This window comes from Puma concolor, chromosome A1 (assembly GCF_028749965.1).
Source record: "Puma concolor isolate L17-30 chromosome A1, mPumCon1.1.hap2, whole genome shotgun sequence".
In the NCBI taxonomy this organism is placed as follows: Eukaryota; Metazoa; Chordata; class Mammalia; order Carnivora; family Felidae; genus Puma; species Puma concolor.
In genome coordinates, this window is record NC_141667.1 from 8921436 (window position 1) to 8938342 (window position 16907).

At 41.0% G+C, this 16907-nt stretch overlaps 1 protein-coding gene across 5 annotated transcripts in view; it reads right to left on the reverse strand.

Annotated features, from left to right (window-relative positions):
- The window catches only part of CTNND2 (catenin delta 2), a 945427-nt gene that overhangs the window by 209310 nt on the left and 719210 nt on the right, over positions 1 to 16907 (reverse strand). For all 5 annotated transcript variants that reach the window (XM_086676153.1, XM_086676178.1, XM_086676183.1 and 2 more), the window contains exon 11: positions 10362 to 10575. In XM_086676153.1, the coding sequence (XP_086532279.1) occupies positions 10362 to 10575 (214 nt within the window). The remainder of the gene's footprint in view (positions 1 to 10361; positions 10576 to 16907) is intronic.

Consider the following 16907-nt stretch of genomic DNA (forward strand, 5'->3'; position numbering starts at 1 on the left):
CAATTTAAGCTCACCGATGGTGGACCCTGGAAGTCAGGCACCACCAGACTGGCTTCTCCTGACTGACTACATCCAAAAAGATCTCTAATTACTCATCTTCCCTCAAATACTGTGGTTGGCAGAATAATGGTCCTCCAAAAATTTCCATGCCCTAATCCCCATTAGCTATGAATATGTTACCTTTTATTGAAAATGTGATTAATTTAAGATGGGCAGATTATCTTAGAGATTCACTCCTGGCGGCAGTCAGAGGGAAATGTGCCTACAGAAGACTTCTCAGAGATGTCATGCTGCTGCCTCTGACGACAGGGGAAGTGGGTCTCCAGTCAACAAGGGAAGTGGGTCTCCAGCCAACAGGGGAAGTGGGTATTCAGTCAACAGGGGAAGTGGGTCTCAGTCAACAGGGGAAGTGGGTCTCCAGTCAACAAGGGAAGTGGGTTTCCAGCCAACAGGGGAAGTGGGTCTCCAGTCCAGGAATGTGGGCAGCTCCAGTAGCCAGAAAAGGCAACAACCTACCCTAAAGTTTCCAGAAAGGAACACAGCCCTGTTGACATCCTGATTTTAGCACGGTGAGACTTATGTTGGACTTCTAACCTCCAGAACTGGAAGATAATAAACTGCATTGTTTTCAGTGGCTAGGTTTGTGGAAATATGTTGTAGCAGCAAAATGTAACAGATACAGACCTCACTGGGTACCCGTCATGGCCTTGTCTGGGGCTGCTATTGGGGTACACACCTGTGTTGGGATAACTGCTCTCAGGGCTTAGCATGGCTCCTTTTCTAAAGATGATGCATCATGGGCCAGCGTTCACACCCCTGGAGAGTCATGGGTAGGATTTCACACTGGAACAATGCATCTTTGAGGTCCTTAAAGTATACCAACAATTCCTGCGTGAGGTAGCTCTGAGCTACCTAAAGAGGGATGGAGGGACAGTGAAGACTTCTGGCAGAGGCTGTGAGGAATTGAAAGGTTGGGGAGGATGATTTTTATACTTTAGTTAGCTTAAGAATTGTAGACTTTGAACTTTAACACACAATGGCAAGAGATATTGATTTTTAGGTTTTAATTCCTTTGAACTTTAATGTCTTTGGACTCCAACATAAAAGTGGATTGAAACTTTGATTTTTAATTTCTCCTTGGGAATTTGATATTTGGAGGGGTTTATATTAAAATTCGAAGCATCTCTGCATTGCTGGCATTTCATTATTGGAACGTCTCTATTCATTTTTATCTTTGTGATGCTGTTTAATCTTATGGAAGAACCTCCGATATGCTATGTTAGACAACATGGTGGACATTATTTGGGATAAGAAATAAGTGTGGGATTTAATTTTACACTTTGGGAACACAGTGACCCTGGATTTGATTTAAATGATGTGCTACCCGCATCCATTTCAGTGCCTTTTAATATAATATATAAAATGCCCACCAGGAGTCCCAGGTTATCACCAAAAAACCCAGGAAGATAGAGGAAACGCTACCTTGAAAAATGCTTAGCTCCTGCTTTGGAGAGATGAGCCATGCCTCTAGGTGATCACAGCCAATAGGATTAGAAAAAAACAGGTTGGAGGATGCTAGTCGGGAAAATGCTTCCCCTCTATTCCGGTGTCTCTTTCCATGAAGGGTATTTAGTTAATGTTACACCCTAGACTTTTTCTGCAATAGTAAACTCTCTTGGCTAACAGACCTAAAGAAATGCTTCCACGTTGGCTTCTATCAGCAATAGAGACAATACTTAGTAATATTCACACTTTGTCTTATCTATGGAACTGTTCAGAATTCATGCAGGCAAGAGATTATTAATAGGGACATAATGGAATAAAGAAGAGAATGGAAGGAGTAACCCAGCAGATGAGACATTTTATCATGTTTCTGTAAGATGCAAACCAGATGGAGGGGAGTTGGCTGATGAAGTTGCAATGGAAGCCAGCACAGCCCAGGATGAACACAGAGGGGACTCCATGCCAATGATCCAATGTGGTGACTGCCTGTCCTGGTGGAACCTAGGGAAGATTCATGCTCAGAGAAGGCAGGCACAGGGAATGTAGAAATGAGAAGGGAGGGTACCCAAGGGTGACTGATGCAAAGGAAGCAGCTGCCCACCCTCTCATTCTCCATTCCTGCCTGGGTGCAGAGAACACTTCGCCCCCACACTGTCCACTCCTACCCAGGGGGAAAAAATACCCGGCAGCCAGAAAATTGCTGGCCCCTCCTTAAAGGGCAGACAAATAAACAACTCAGAAGAATATTCTCCAAAGAGATTGACTGCACGGGAGGAAAATGGAAAAGCTAATGTGGATATCTGAGCCTTAGAGAAAAGCTCTCCTCATCAAGATCCTTAAAGGATTCCCCATCACAACAGCTCATGCTTACCTGCTCACCTGAAGTCAAGTTCACAGTTAACAAGCTTCATGGGTAAGCACAGAGCTCAAACTCTCTACTCTTTCTGTCTTAAAAATGAACAAAGAATTCATCGTTTTTCTATGGTTGAGTAATATTCCATTGCGTGCGTGTGTGTGTGTGTGTGTCTGTGTGTGTGTATACCAAATCTTTACCTGTTCATCAGTTGACTGGCACTTGGACTGTTTACATAATTTGAAAGTTCACTGTGTATAAACAGTCATTCAAGTAGCATCTTTCCTTAAAATACATGGTTTTATAAATTTATGTGTAGAAGCATATGGAAATAGCCGTGTCCTCAATTGCTTGAAACTACACTGTGTATAAACCTTTATTAAAGTAACATCTTCTTTCATCAAAAAAAAAAAAACATGGGTAGACAACTGGTCTCTATGCATTTAAAGTAAGTGTGCAAAATCAATGAGAAGACCCCCATATAAACAAATAGAAAGAAATGACAACAGAGAAAAGTCAGATGATTCATGATGAACAGAAAACAAACCTTAGTGCAAAATAACATCCTGATTAAAATTCCAGAATTGTTTACATTCATAGAATAAGTACAGAGGTTATAAGAAACACAAAGGGGAGTTCTTAAGATTGATATAAGAACACTGTTAATACCACTAATAGTATCTCAGTATATCCCTGCAAAAAACTCCCTCATGGGTAGGTTGAGAGTAATGTGGGATACTGAAGAGATCTCTCACCATGTATGATAAAAAGAAAAAGGGCTCCAAATTATGTAAGCAAATATAACAGAGAGGAAAAGTCCAAGAGGTCCAAAATCTGACTATCAATAATCCTAAAAAGAGAGGATAGAGAAAATGAATAAATTAAAAAAAAATAAAAAGATAGTTTTCTGGCACTGTAGATCATGACTCTTTAAACTGAAAATGTCTAATATCAGTGAATTTTTAAAAAGGAAAATACCTAGATATATCACCACAGACTTTTATGTCTCAAGGATAAAATTATATCATAGAAAATATTCCTGAGAAAAATAATTTCTATCCCTCCATATCTAATAAATGTCAATCATGTATGAGGATTTAGCGACATTTTCAGAATTTCATCGCCTAAGCACCTTCATTAATTAATATTTGGAAGTTATAAAAGAATAAACCAAGAAAGAGGAGGGCCTGGGATCTAGGAGATAGACATTCCAAACCTGAAGAGCAATACAGCAGTTCTAGAGAGCAGTCATCTAATTCTGCCCCCAAAATAGAGGGTTCTGTTCATGAGCTCTCTGGAAAACCAGGGAATTAATGATAATAGAAATCATGGACAAAGTTGAGTTGATGGGCATTATAGATGATGAAGGATCTGTTAGATATGATGCCAGAAATGTACTCCTTTGACAAGGATCATTACTTTGGACCCATTGGGAAAGAAATGTGATGGCTGGGTACCACATGGATCCGCTCTTCCATCATAATGCAAAGGCTAATCTCTGGCTTTCAACTTTTGAATCAAGCTATAGAAAACCCTGGAAGACTGACTATGGTGACAGGATAGATTGCAAATACATCCAACCTTGACAATGTCAAAGTCAACTACGGCGACAGAGGTTGTGAAGAAGGGTGAGGACAGAAGAGTACTATTATTTTTATCTTATAATATGGGTGATGAGACCATGTCTTTATTATACAGAAGAAATAGAGGCTTAACCTTGAAGTTACTGACTGAATGTACTGAGGAACCAAAAATAATGGGAAAGGAAAAGGCATGAGCGGTGAAAATGTGAAAAATCCTTCTCCACCATACTAGAAAGTCAGTATGAAAAGACTATGATCATTGAATTATATAGAGTGAAATAAGCATATTATTTAAAGACATGGAATAAACAGGAGAAAACTAAAAGACAAAGCAGAGGCTAAGGCTGAAAGCCTCTGAGAGGCTGCGCATGTCCAAAACCAGAGGACAGATGAGACAGCTGGGGACTCTTGTTTTCATTATAAGCATTTTTATGCAATTTCATTTTTTGACCATATAGATCCATTACTTTGATTAAAAATACTGAAGTGCATTAAATTATCATCTTTGCCACTTCAGATCCTTCACAAGTAATTGCTTTAAAAAGATGCATTATGGGTGCCTGGGTGACTCAGTCGGTCAAGTGACTGACTCTTGGTTTCAGCTCAGGTCATGATCTCATGGTTCAGGGGTTCAAGTCCCACATCGGGCTCCGCACTGACAGCTGCAGAGCCTGCTTGGGATTCTCTGTCTCCCTCTCTCTCTGCCCCTTCTCCTCTCTCTCTCTCTCTCTCTCTCTCTCAAAAATAAATAAATAAACATTAAAAAAAAAAGATGCATTATGGAATGAGGCCAACAGGGTCTTCTTTATTTTAAACCTGGCAACACTATTACCCCCTCATGGTTCTGCATTTATTTGCATGGTCTTCTTTCCTGGGCCAACACATGTGTTTGCTCACATCTGGGAAAAGATGAAAAACTCCCTCGATCTGGGTCTGTAATAGATTCCTAGGGCTGCCACCGCAGATCGAGTGAACTAAACAACCGAAAGTTACATGGTCAGAGTTCTGGAGGCTGGAAGTCAAAGATGAAGATGTCACTGGCATTGGTTCCTTCTGAAGCTGTGAGGAGAATCTGCTCTGGGCCCCCCTCCTGGGTTCTGGTGTTTTCGGGCCATCTGTGTGGCGCTCCTTGCCTCGCAAAAGCATTACCCCATCTCTGCCTTTATGTGCACATGACCCCTCCCTGTGTGTGTCCGTGTCCAAATTTCTTCTCTTCATAAGGACACCAGCTATATGAGATTAAGGAACCACCCTAATCTAGTATCCTAATTTAACTAATTACATCTGAGTCACATTTTGAAGGGCTACCGGTTAGGGCTTCCACATATGAATTTGGGGGTGGGGTGTGCATAATTCAACTTCTAACCGACACGGCTTGAAATCAACGGACCTAATGCCAGTCAGTAAAATAAACTGAGGCTTATCTCTTTCATTAGTTAAATCAGGATAGACTATTTGAGTATCTGAAACATAAGATGGAAGAAAACACAGCTCTTGGAGAAGCAGAACTCTTCAGGACACTTGCTTTCAACAGAAATAAAAGTTATTTATTAGGTTTTATGGTTTAATAAAAAGTGGCTTATCGTGATTTATAAAGCATTCTGAAATCTTTAGTTGGGCATTTCAAAATGTAGGTTGATTATATCCATATTTAGAGAGAGAAAAATTATATTAGTCAAGCCCAAAGGACATGCAGAATTTGTAACCAAAGTTTATTTGGATATTTCTAGTAATTGCTAGCATATAATAGCTTCAACTGGATTTAAATAAAATTCTGATCATCTCATAGCAATTATTGCATAGGAAGAAAATTATTTATTGCAAGGCCTAATAGGCAGAGGCAGAATATATTCTGCTGTGGATAGACACTGCAGTGCAAACAGGCAGCTTTTTTCTAAAGCATGTATGTCTATGTGTTCAATGTAAATGCATGTAAATAGCTCAATTTTAACATTTTATTATTGTTCAAACAGTTTGCCAAGGAATACTCAGTAAATAATTTAAAGCTCTCCAAGAACATTTCTTTCTTCTAGTTTTTTATTGGTTATAATTTGGCACTCTAGATCCTTCTGGTTATAGGGCTTGGCTCTATCTAATCTAAAAATCTCGTTTAGAAACATGCTTTATTATTTTTTTTTAAAAAATCACCAACACTGTTCTTTCTAATATTTGTTTATAAAACATCCCAACTTGTAAATATCTAAAGAGGAATTCAAAGGCAACTTCACCCTCCCAGTGTATTCTAACACGCACTGGTTTTCATGCATTTGCTAATATTCAGGGAGAGGAATGCAAGAGAAAAAGCTCCCTTGTACTGGCAGGGCTCCATCATGTACCATGTTGTTACTCCTTGCTAGACTTGGAATTAGGCCCGCTGAAGAATTACAATGGAGGTAAAGGGCATAGTTGCTTCACTACTTAAATCACTATTTTATTAATTCATGTATGCACATCTAACCTAATTCCAAAAAGACTTTAAGGAAACTCCACACCCAAAAAACAAATAATCCAGTGGAGAAATGGGCAGAAAACATGAATAGACACTTCTCTAAAGAAGACATCCAGATGGCCAACAGGCACATGAAAAGATGCTCAATGTCACTCCTCGTCAGGGAAACATAAATGAAAACCACACTGAGATACCACCTCACGCCGGTCAGAGTGGCTAAAATGAACAAATCAGGAGACTATAGATGTTGGCGAGGATGTGGAGAAACGGGAACCCTCTTGCACTGTTGGTGGGAATGCAAACTGGTGCAGCCGCTCTGGAAAACAGTGTGGAGGTTCCTCAAAAATTAAAAATAGACCTACCCTATGACCCAGCAATAGTACTGCTAGGAATTTACCCAAGGGATACAGGAGTGCTGATGCATAGGGGCACTTGTACCCCAATGTTTATAACAGCACTTTCAACAATAGCCAAATTATGGAAAGAGCCTAAATGTCCATCAACTGATGAATGGATAAAGAAATTGTGGTTTATATACACAATGGAATACTATATGGCAATGAGAAAGAATGAAGTCTGGCCTTTTGTAGCAACGTGGATGGAACTGGAGAGTGTGATGCTAAGTGAAATAAGTCATCCAGAGAAAGACAGTTACCATATGTTTTCACTCTTATGGATCCTGAGAAACTTAACAGAAGACCATGGCGGGAGGGGAAGGAAGAAAAAAGTTAGAGAGGGAGGGAGCCAAACCGTAAGAGACTCTTAAAGACTGAGAACAATCTGAGGGTTGATGGGGGGTGGAAGGAGGGGAGGGTGGGTGATGGGCATTGAGGAGGGCACCTGTTGGGATGAGCACTGGGTGTTGTATGGAAACCAATTTGACAATAAATTTCATATTAGAAAAAAAGGAGGGTCCTTGTGACAATGTGACAGCAGCAGTGAAGAGCGGCTTTTATTACTCCATCCTCCAGGGCCATCATGAGCCTTGGTGCTCATCTAATTAAGTTTCTAAAACGTGGACACATTTGTCAGAAACTTCCCTTTTAATATCTAGCAGCCGGCACTACATGGGTGGGAGAGTTCCCAACAGAGCCTCCAACCATCACAGTGGGCTTTGTTGTAAGCATGGCAGTGCCGGTGTGGGTCTGCTGAACATCAGCCCCGCACGTGCAGATGTCCAAGGGTTAGCACACGCCTGATGGCCGCAGAAATTCCAAAGCATCTGAGAAATGAACAATAAGGATGAACGGAGACCGTGGGCTTAGTGTAGCAAAGCATTTGCCAGGCTTGCGGGGAGACAAGAGTCTCAGAGGAGGCGTGGAAAGAGAAAGATAAGAAAAATGGACGATTTGATGTCCTCGAGGTTAAATCAGTTAGCTGTACTAAAATACTGGATTCCCAAAGTTCCCCAGGAGCCAACGGAATCCAAGCTTTCATAGCTCCCCTTGGCAGATGAGTGCTGGGATGGTGCTGAAGATGAAAATGACCCTCTACAGCTCTTCGAGGGATATTCATTTGAATCCTTTTACTTTGGGTCAGGCAGTAGAATCAGCTCTTGCTGGATCTGCATCATTGATGCTACGTCTAAACAGAAGTCAGCAGAACCTTGCCGGTTTCCAGGCACCCTCAGATTTCTGCCAGCATGGGGGTTCAGAAGGCTTTGTTATTACAGACTGGCCCGCAGCAGCAATTCCTTCCATGTTGGAATGTTCTTGCACATGCTTGCTTCTAACTTCTCTGTCTAGAGCAGTAGCTTTGCCAAGATGCTTATTGTTTTTCAAGAGGATCTACCAGGGAAACCTCAGAAGCCATGGGCTTCAACCCATCAAAATGTTTTAACAACATGTTTTTCTTTGGGAAAAGTAAAACTCATGCGTGAAGTTCAGCCATGCATGATAAGTCCGTGACTCTGGAATGGCAGAAAGTATCTACTGAAGTAGCAAGCACTGTCTTTCCGGAACTGTTCAGCCCCAGTGGCTTGGATGGAGTCCTGACAGAAGACAGCATTTCTTTCAGGAGGGGAAGTGGAATTGAGTTTCAGCCTCCAGCACATGCTTATGAAGAAACACTGAGTCGTGACATGACAATGGGTACAAAGCTTTGCCAAGAAAGGAAACTTCTTGACATTCTGAAGAGGTTACCTGCCTCTGATGTTTACACACGAGGCTCACATAGAAATTTCCCATGTTGCCCAGATGCATAAAATGGGAGACATCCGGCATCTGTCAGAAGCAGTGTTTTGGAGTGGCTTCCAATATCAGAAGAGGCAGGAGCATGTTGCAGTGGACGATGTCATGGGACAGAGGTATGCTGTCATTTTCTTTCTGGTTTAAGCCATCAGTCACCTCAGCCTTTTGCATGTGGTCGAATTTCCTTGGCAATGAGGTAAGCCACCAAAGAGGGTTTGTGTTGGGGCAAATCCAAATTTCAGTAAAATCCAATTCTTTTGAAATCATGAAATGGACGCATCATGTGCACAGCACAAGGTGCTGCTTTAGTTCTGTTGGCCTCGTGCTCCCATTGGCACGGCCTTCATGCCCAGAAGCGCCATGATGTTTTCCATCACATGTATTGAGTCCTTTCTCTCAATATGAAAGTAGGGATGGGGGTTCATAACCATAATGGCAAGGTGCATTTTCAATTATTTAACTTACCCCAAAACGGTCCTACACATCATAATATCTGATAATAATAGTTTTACCTTTAATGACCCATATTAGTTTGGTGTGAACCATCATTTTAATAGCACTGTAAACTTAACGACGATATTCTTCCATGAGGACAATTCTCCACTTAGAGAAATGAAAACAAAACAAAACAAAAGGAACTGGGGTCTAGTTCTATTTTAGCTAAGAGTGCAAAAGAAATGTGACAATAATCTTGAAGGGTGTACCTTTAAGAAAATACGCTGAGGCTGAGAGTCTTGACCTCACATTGAACCAAAATTGATGCCTCTCAGCTTGGGTAATGTATTTTCTTAAATAAACAAGATCACATATACCTCATGAGCATAGCTACAAGGAAGTTTTAGAATCAAGACAGAAGGAAGATCAGTAGCATCACGGAGGATTAAGAGACCCTTTTCTTGAGTCAACTTTGCAATCCGTTTGCCAAACGCTTGCAGGGGAACTTTGATGAACCCAAACCGGAATATTGCCAACAATATGGGTCACCAAGAGGAGTAATCCGAAATCCCATCTTGAGGCCACTTCTGTTGTTAGCATTCCAACAAGTAAAACTGCACATTTCGGAGGTGAGGGATGAGAGTGATGGCATTCACACGGATTTTACTGCATTCACACGTATTCCAAGAAAGGTACTGCTAAATGCTTACAAGTTCTCACTCTTCAAATCCTCGTGGCTCTCTGAGGCGCTACTCTAGTGATCTCCACTTTACAAAGCTCAAAAGTTCTACGTTCACAGAAAGGCTTTCTCTCATGTTCACATTCGAAAAATTCCCTAACATGTAATCGTATCACCTGGGAACGTGGACTAGGCATACATTTTTTTTTTCAAGAAAATAACTGTTAAGTACACTAAGACCTCTCTTGTTAAGTACACTAAGACCTCTCTTCCTAGCCACGTTATAAACAAGAATATCCACCTTCCTAACGGTCACTCACGTATTTTGTCCTTTTATCAATTTTTGTTAAATGCCATTTTAATGATGACCTATAGGTATTGTAAGATGCTGAACCACTTCCAAATCAAGGGACAGAACTGAAATATGGTCATAGAATTTTAGGAGGGTAATGGTTCCTGGATTCTAATGCTCTAATTTGGCTACTCCATGTGTGTGAAATTGGATGATCCGTGGAGTCCCTTGTTCCGCACATGCGTACAGGGACCTGCCCACGGTGTGAGCCCTCTGAGAGGCCCTGCTCAACCATACTTGGTTAGCACTTTTGCTACCATGCTGGATAATGGTGATGTCACCTTGAGAGGCGGGCGTGCTGTTAACAAGGATGCTCACCTGTGACCAGCTCCCGGATCTCCAGGTCGGTGGTCTTGCGGAGTAACCTCACCAGTGCTGGGATGCCGCCGCAGTTTTTCAGGGCGATTTTGTTATCGTCATTGGCCTTCCCATACACCAAGTTTCTCAAGGCCCCACAGGCACTACGGTGGACCTCCGTCATCCGGTGATCCAGCAGGTCCACCAGGAGCTGGATGCCTCCTTGTCTCCTTATCTGCAAGAGCACAGGGAACAACTTTTGCCTTAGAGAGTCAGAAGCTGTCGCCACGTAAACTAAAACAGGTTTTTTCCCCGTGAAGCTGTTGCTACAATGCATTTCACTGAACTGAATTAAAGCCCACAAAGGAAAAAGCAAGCAAACCCGTGTTCTCCTTAGATGTGATTGCCTCACTTTGATGAATACCCCAGCGGTAAAACGTCAAACATACTTCCTTTCGAGTTCTAGATTTTAAGAAAGGTGATTGTAACTTCATAATGGGTGGACATTTCTCTATAAAAATATGGCACATACTCACTGCATGAAGTAGATAGGAGGACGAAAGATGTTTCTCACTCCTGAGACTTAATTACATTTAACCTCTGTCTTAACGGGCTGTGGGATTGATGTGCAAAATGTTAAAATTAGGCTTAGTTGGAAAATTCTCTCAGCATTTCAAAGGAACCAGAAGCAAATGAGAAACCAGAACGGACACAAGGACTCTCATCTAAGAAGCTCGGGAAAGTAAGAAAGTCACAATTAGAGCCGGTCGGAACACTAAGACCAACGCATGGCATGCTTAACTCAGGTATTAGATTAATTAACAAAGTCACATTAAATTCTGATGTTCTTGTTAGCCAAAATAGTTTTGATTTTTTTAAAATAAGTACATGGGAAAAAAAAAAAAAAAAACTCCTTGCAGTATGTTTCTAGATGAGTCTTCTCGCTGTCCTTTAAGTTTTAGTCCGATTTTTAAATTAAGACTGAAACAAATGGGTTTGTTAACAGACAGACTGTTTCATGGAGTTTTCATTAGCAAAGCTGTATTTGAATATTTCTGCATTTATATGAAAAAAAGAACACAGCTCCTTCAGTAATACTGTCTTCTTTTTTTGAATTCAACGTCCCTCAGGGATTGAAAAATTATGGTTTGGCAAGAACCATTATAATTTGGCACTTTCCCTATTCAGTTGTCTTATCACAGAAAACTCATTCATCCCATAGATGTGCCGAGCACATGGCTAAACCCCCACCCTTTCAAAGGTGTGAAAATGTGACTTTCTTTGTGAAGCTACTCCACACACACTATTTAAAACTGCACCCTGATCCGTACCCCTCCCCGATCCAGTTCTTGTTTTCCCTTAATCCGTTACGGAATTCTTCATATCCCTTGTCAGGTTCTAACTTCTTTATTATGTACCCTGTCGGGGACTGTCTGCTAGAATCTTGGTTCTTGGAGGGCGAGTCTGCTTTTTTTTTCCTTTTCTTTCTCAGTATTTATTTATTAAGGTTTTTTAAAAAAAATGTTTGTTATTTTTGAAAGACAGAGAGAGACAGAGCATGAGCTGAGGAAGGGCAGACAGAAGAGGGGGAGACACAGAATCTGAAGCAGACTCCAGGTGCTGAGCTGTCAGCCCAGAGCCCAACATGGGGCTTGAAGTGAGGAACCGCGAGATCATGACCTGAGCCGAAGTCGGAAGGTCAACTGACTGAGCCACCCAAGCACCCCGATATTGATTTATTTATTTTGGGAGAGAGAGAGAAAGAGAGAGAGAGAGAGAGAGAGAGAGAGTGAGTGGGGGAGAGGGAGGGACAGACAGAGAGGAAGAGAGAGAATCCCAAGCAGGTTCCATGCTGCCAGCGCAGACCCTGATGTGGGACTCGATCTCATTATCTGCGAGATCATGACCTGAGCTGAGATCAAGAGCTGGACACTTAACCAACTGAGCCACCCAAGTGCCCCAGGGCAAGTCTGTTTTTGTTCCCTGAGGGATCTCTTACCCTACCCCAAGTGCAGTGCCAGGCACATAGCAGATGTTCAACAAATATTTGTCGAGTGAATGAGGAGGGAGACTCTATTACCTGTGACAGCAGTGTTTCTCAGATTTGTTGGAACTTGACTTTTCGAAACTGAGTAATATCCCTCGTTTAAGGGGGGGGGGGGCGAATAAACAAAATGCTTTCTGTGTACAAATGTCTCCAGTGGCTACCGCAGCTCATTATACCAGCTTAGAGATAAAATGAGGGTATGCATCATTCACAGGGAGTGGGCCATCAGATAAATCCGAATATGCTGTAGGAATTACTTTCATCCACCAACAAAACGAAAACAGGAAAAGCTGCAATTCCCCCAGAACTCCTGGCCTCAAAGTCCCTAATCTGGGAAACGAATATGGTGTTTCACATATGTCATGTCTCGGCAGAGCAGGACCAGGGACAGAAGAGGGAAGGACATGGGGCGGGGCTGTTAGGGAGGGCTTTAGCTTCTGTGACGTTCCTGCACAGCTGGTGGTAGTAGGTACAACCCAGGGAAAGTGGCCAAGCATGTCAGTGGGTCCACTAAAAATGCGAGAAGGAAGCAGCAAACAACTTTCCCCTGATGTACAGTTTTACCAGTGCTTGCTTGGTGCCCACTCAAGAGAGATAAAGTTTGTAATCACTGTGACCATGTCCCGTACATGCATCTGGGTGACAGCCACACCCACTGTATCATAATATTTCAGAAAGGATATTCCATTTGTACAAAAGTTTAAACTACAAGTATTGTTTTCTGTATGTGTGTTTATTTGCATGTGTGTGCTTTACTTTAAAATTATTTGGGTTTAATGATCTTAATAATGATGAAACCATTAAAAAAGAGTTAATAAAACCATTTCTACAATTGACTGGTTATAATTAAAAGCAGTTGGTGTAGTAAATCTATCTATCTCTATGTTTTAGCTATATTGTATAATTAGTATTTAATTTTTAACATATTTCCCATTCATACAACTTAGTGAATTAAGCTATTCAAATATTATTCCAAAGCATTAAAAAGGAAAAAGAATTCAAAACAAATGCAATATCAATGCTTAATGGTTCCATGCGAACACAATGTTTTCGGTGTGGCCCTAATTAATGCCATAGTTCTAAATTTATAATGAAGTCTTAAGTTTTATTTTCATCTACTTAGAGAAACACAAATGAGATGATAAGCTTTTTCTTTTGCTCTTATTTTTTTTTTTGGCGGGGGGCCGGCGGGGGGGTCGGTGACCAGATGGTACACATAAAAAGCTCTTGTTTTCTTGTGTTGAATTTTATCTAAGAATTTTGGAATCCTGAAGTCAAACATTAGTCAGAACTGAGTTCACACACATGAGATGTGATGGTCAGGCCCTTGGTTCTGCCTCCTCCTGTTGTCTCCCACGTCCCAAAAGGACCAGGAAGGAAGCGAGAGGTGGACTTTGAGTTCTCTTGAAGGGTCTCTATCCATGGCAGGACTTCTGGGTGCTGTGGATTGCTGTGGATGGGTCCGGGTGCTGTTCTCCACACTTCCCCCCTGCTTTGTCTTTCCCCTGGATCCTGCCTCCCATCAACTTCTCCTGGCACCTGATTCTTCTTGTTTCTGCTTGTACCCAACCTTAATTTCTTATAAGACTCCAGATAAACCTATGTTAAACACTAATAAAGTACAAGTTCCCTTTGAAAAACGATTGGGGGAACTCTCTTCTTCGAAATGACACTTGTATTTTCTCTCCCACTAAATGGCCAGCAATCTCTTTTCCATGTATGCTCCCCACTGGGCACTCCACACCCAGCAGGCAGAGGCCTTTGTTCCCCCCCCCCCACACTGTCATTCCAGGCCAGTTCACTGTCTCCCCTTTCTCACTCCATCATCCTCATGGAGAAGTCTTCCAAAGTCTACATTTAATATTTACTAAAATAGGGCTCATAAAATGTCATACCATATCATACGTATCTGATATATGTAAAATAGAATAAAATAAAATGCACAAGAAGGACATCTGCCACATGGAAGGAAGTTAGGAACTATTTATCAGATGAATGGAAGAATCGTGCGCTAGGTCGTCACATGATAGCTTCCTTCTCCCTCTTATTTTTGCTAATATAGAATAGACATTATTTTTAGAGCAGTTTTGCACTCAGAGTAAAACTGAGCAGTAAGTACAGAGAGTTCCCATGTGCCACCTGCCCCCACACATACACAGACCTCCCCATTGTAAAACTCACTGAGTAGCAATGATGACCCTACACCGACACATCACAATCACCTGAAGCCAATGGTTTATATTACAGTTCCCTCTCAGTGTTGTAGGTGCTGTACATTCTGTGGGTCTTGATAAATGTATAATGACATGTAACCACCATTACAGTATCATCCAGAATGATTTCACTGCCCTAAAGTGCTCTGTGCTCCACCAATTCCTTCCTTCCTTACCCTAACCCCCGAAACCACTGATTGTTTTTTAATTTTCTCCATGGTTTGGTCTTTTCTAAAATATCACAGCTTTAGTATCGTTTGGTATCTAGCCTTTACAGATTGGCTTCTTACAGCCAGTAATACACATTTAAGATTGTTCTCATGTCTTTTCATGGCTTCACAGCTCCTTTCTTTTTAGTGTTGAATAATACCCCATTGTGTGGATGTACCACACTTTATATATCCACTCACCTGCTAAAGGACATCATGGTTGCTTCCAAGTGTTGCCAATTATGAACGAAGCTGATATACACAATCGTTTGCATGTTATTGTGTAGACATAACTTTTCAAATCCTTTGGGTGAATACCAAGGAGCACAATTGCTGGGTCATCTACTAGGAGTATGTTTAGTTTTGTAAGAAACTGATAAACTGTCTTCCAAAGTGGCCGTACCATTTTGCATCCTACTAGAAACGAATGAGAATTCTTGTTCCACATCCTTGTCAGCATTTGGTATCGTCAGTTTCTTGGCTTTCGGCCATTCTAATAGACTGTGGTGGTATTTCATTGTGCTTCCTTGTCTTGCAAGGCTGACCCGTGATTCAGATTTACTTACATTAATACAAATAACTGAATAAAAACCAACAATGTTGAAATACATAAAGGGAAAGCAATAGCTCGAGTTAGACCTGGAATAAATTTCCTATCTGCTACTTTCCTGAACTTAATAGATTCAATGAATGACCGGAAAGGCCTTTTGATACATAACCTGAGTAGACAATCTTAAATTCGTTTCTTAAATGATTCTCTGCTAGATGGTCCACGTTGGTCAATTGTTCCTATGATAATAGCTCTTATTTATTTTTATGCTTTGCTGTAAACTTCAGGGATCTAGACTGAGAGATCAGTCTACAAGAAGTAAGGAAGATGGATGCCGATGAACCCCACAGCAGGAGAAATAAAAAGATCACCTCATCAAACAAAGCAAAACTATGCCCTCTGCCTGTCCTTTCAGGTTGTTTAGAGAGCGGGCATTCTTCAGCCTGACACAGACAGTCTCTTGAGGATGAAAGTTGGGATGTGTTTGCACAGAATCAGTGAAGCTCACCCAGTGTGTATCAGGGAGAGTGAAGACAGCCTCCACACCTCTGCCATGAAATAACCCACTGTTTTAAAGTGTTTTTACAATTTAAACTCTAGAACTAAAAGTATCTAAAAATCATAAAGAGTAGGATGCAATGGTTTTCCCCCTTGTCCTCTCATTACAAGGCAGACTATATATAAGCCTTTTAAATCAGGAAGCAAATGGATGAGCAATTAAATTAAAGAAAAGAAAAATGCAGGTAATGCAATATCACCCATTGTAAAAAAATGGGGCCTTGCCACTTAATGAATTTGTTACTCTTGATATTCTCTGCATTTATTGAGAATAAACTATATTTACCAAGGAATCAGCTATTATCATTAAAATGACATCAACATCAATGAATAATTTAGAACATATCCAATTACAGCAGTGTTTGCAAGCTCAGGACAGTTTTTGTAGAATGATAATGATGATGATGTATGGTGGGTTAAATAGTACTTTAACAGAGAATAGAATTCCTCTTGGGGGTTCCTATCTTCATTTAGAGAAACAGTATGAAAAGTTGCTTTGAGGATAGCAAGACCCTCAAGGATGGGTTATAGTTGTTCTTGGCAATAAGAGATTGCTCACCCACCCTGCAAATGAAATGGAAGGAATTTGGAATTAGCTGGGAGAAGGAGGAAGAGGTTGGAGTAAGCAGCCTTTTTTTTTTTAACCTATTGGTGGTAAGATCCTCAAACAGCTGAGGACCTGGGTAGACATTTCCATACCTCTCAAGGATCTGCTTGGTTTTAAGCAAAGTAGATATATCTTCGGGCTTCTGGTTTAGTTCTAAGAGAAACTAAGCTGGACCTGAAACGCAAAGTAAATTTAAATAATGGACTGCAGAATTATAATATATAGTACCTCCTCTCGCTTCAGATATTTATAAGCAATCAACTCACCACGTCTGAGAAATGGTTTACCAAAAGCTGACTACAAAGAGGAACCTCGGGCTTGGTGATTTTAGTAAATTTTTAATTAACTGTTATTTTTCAGTGGTGTTCATTTAAACAATAAAA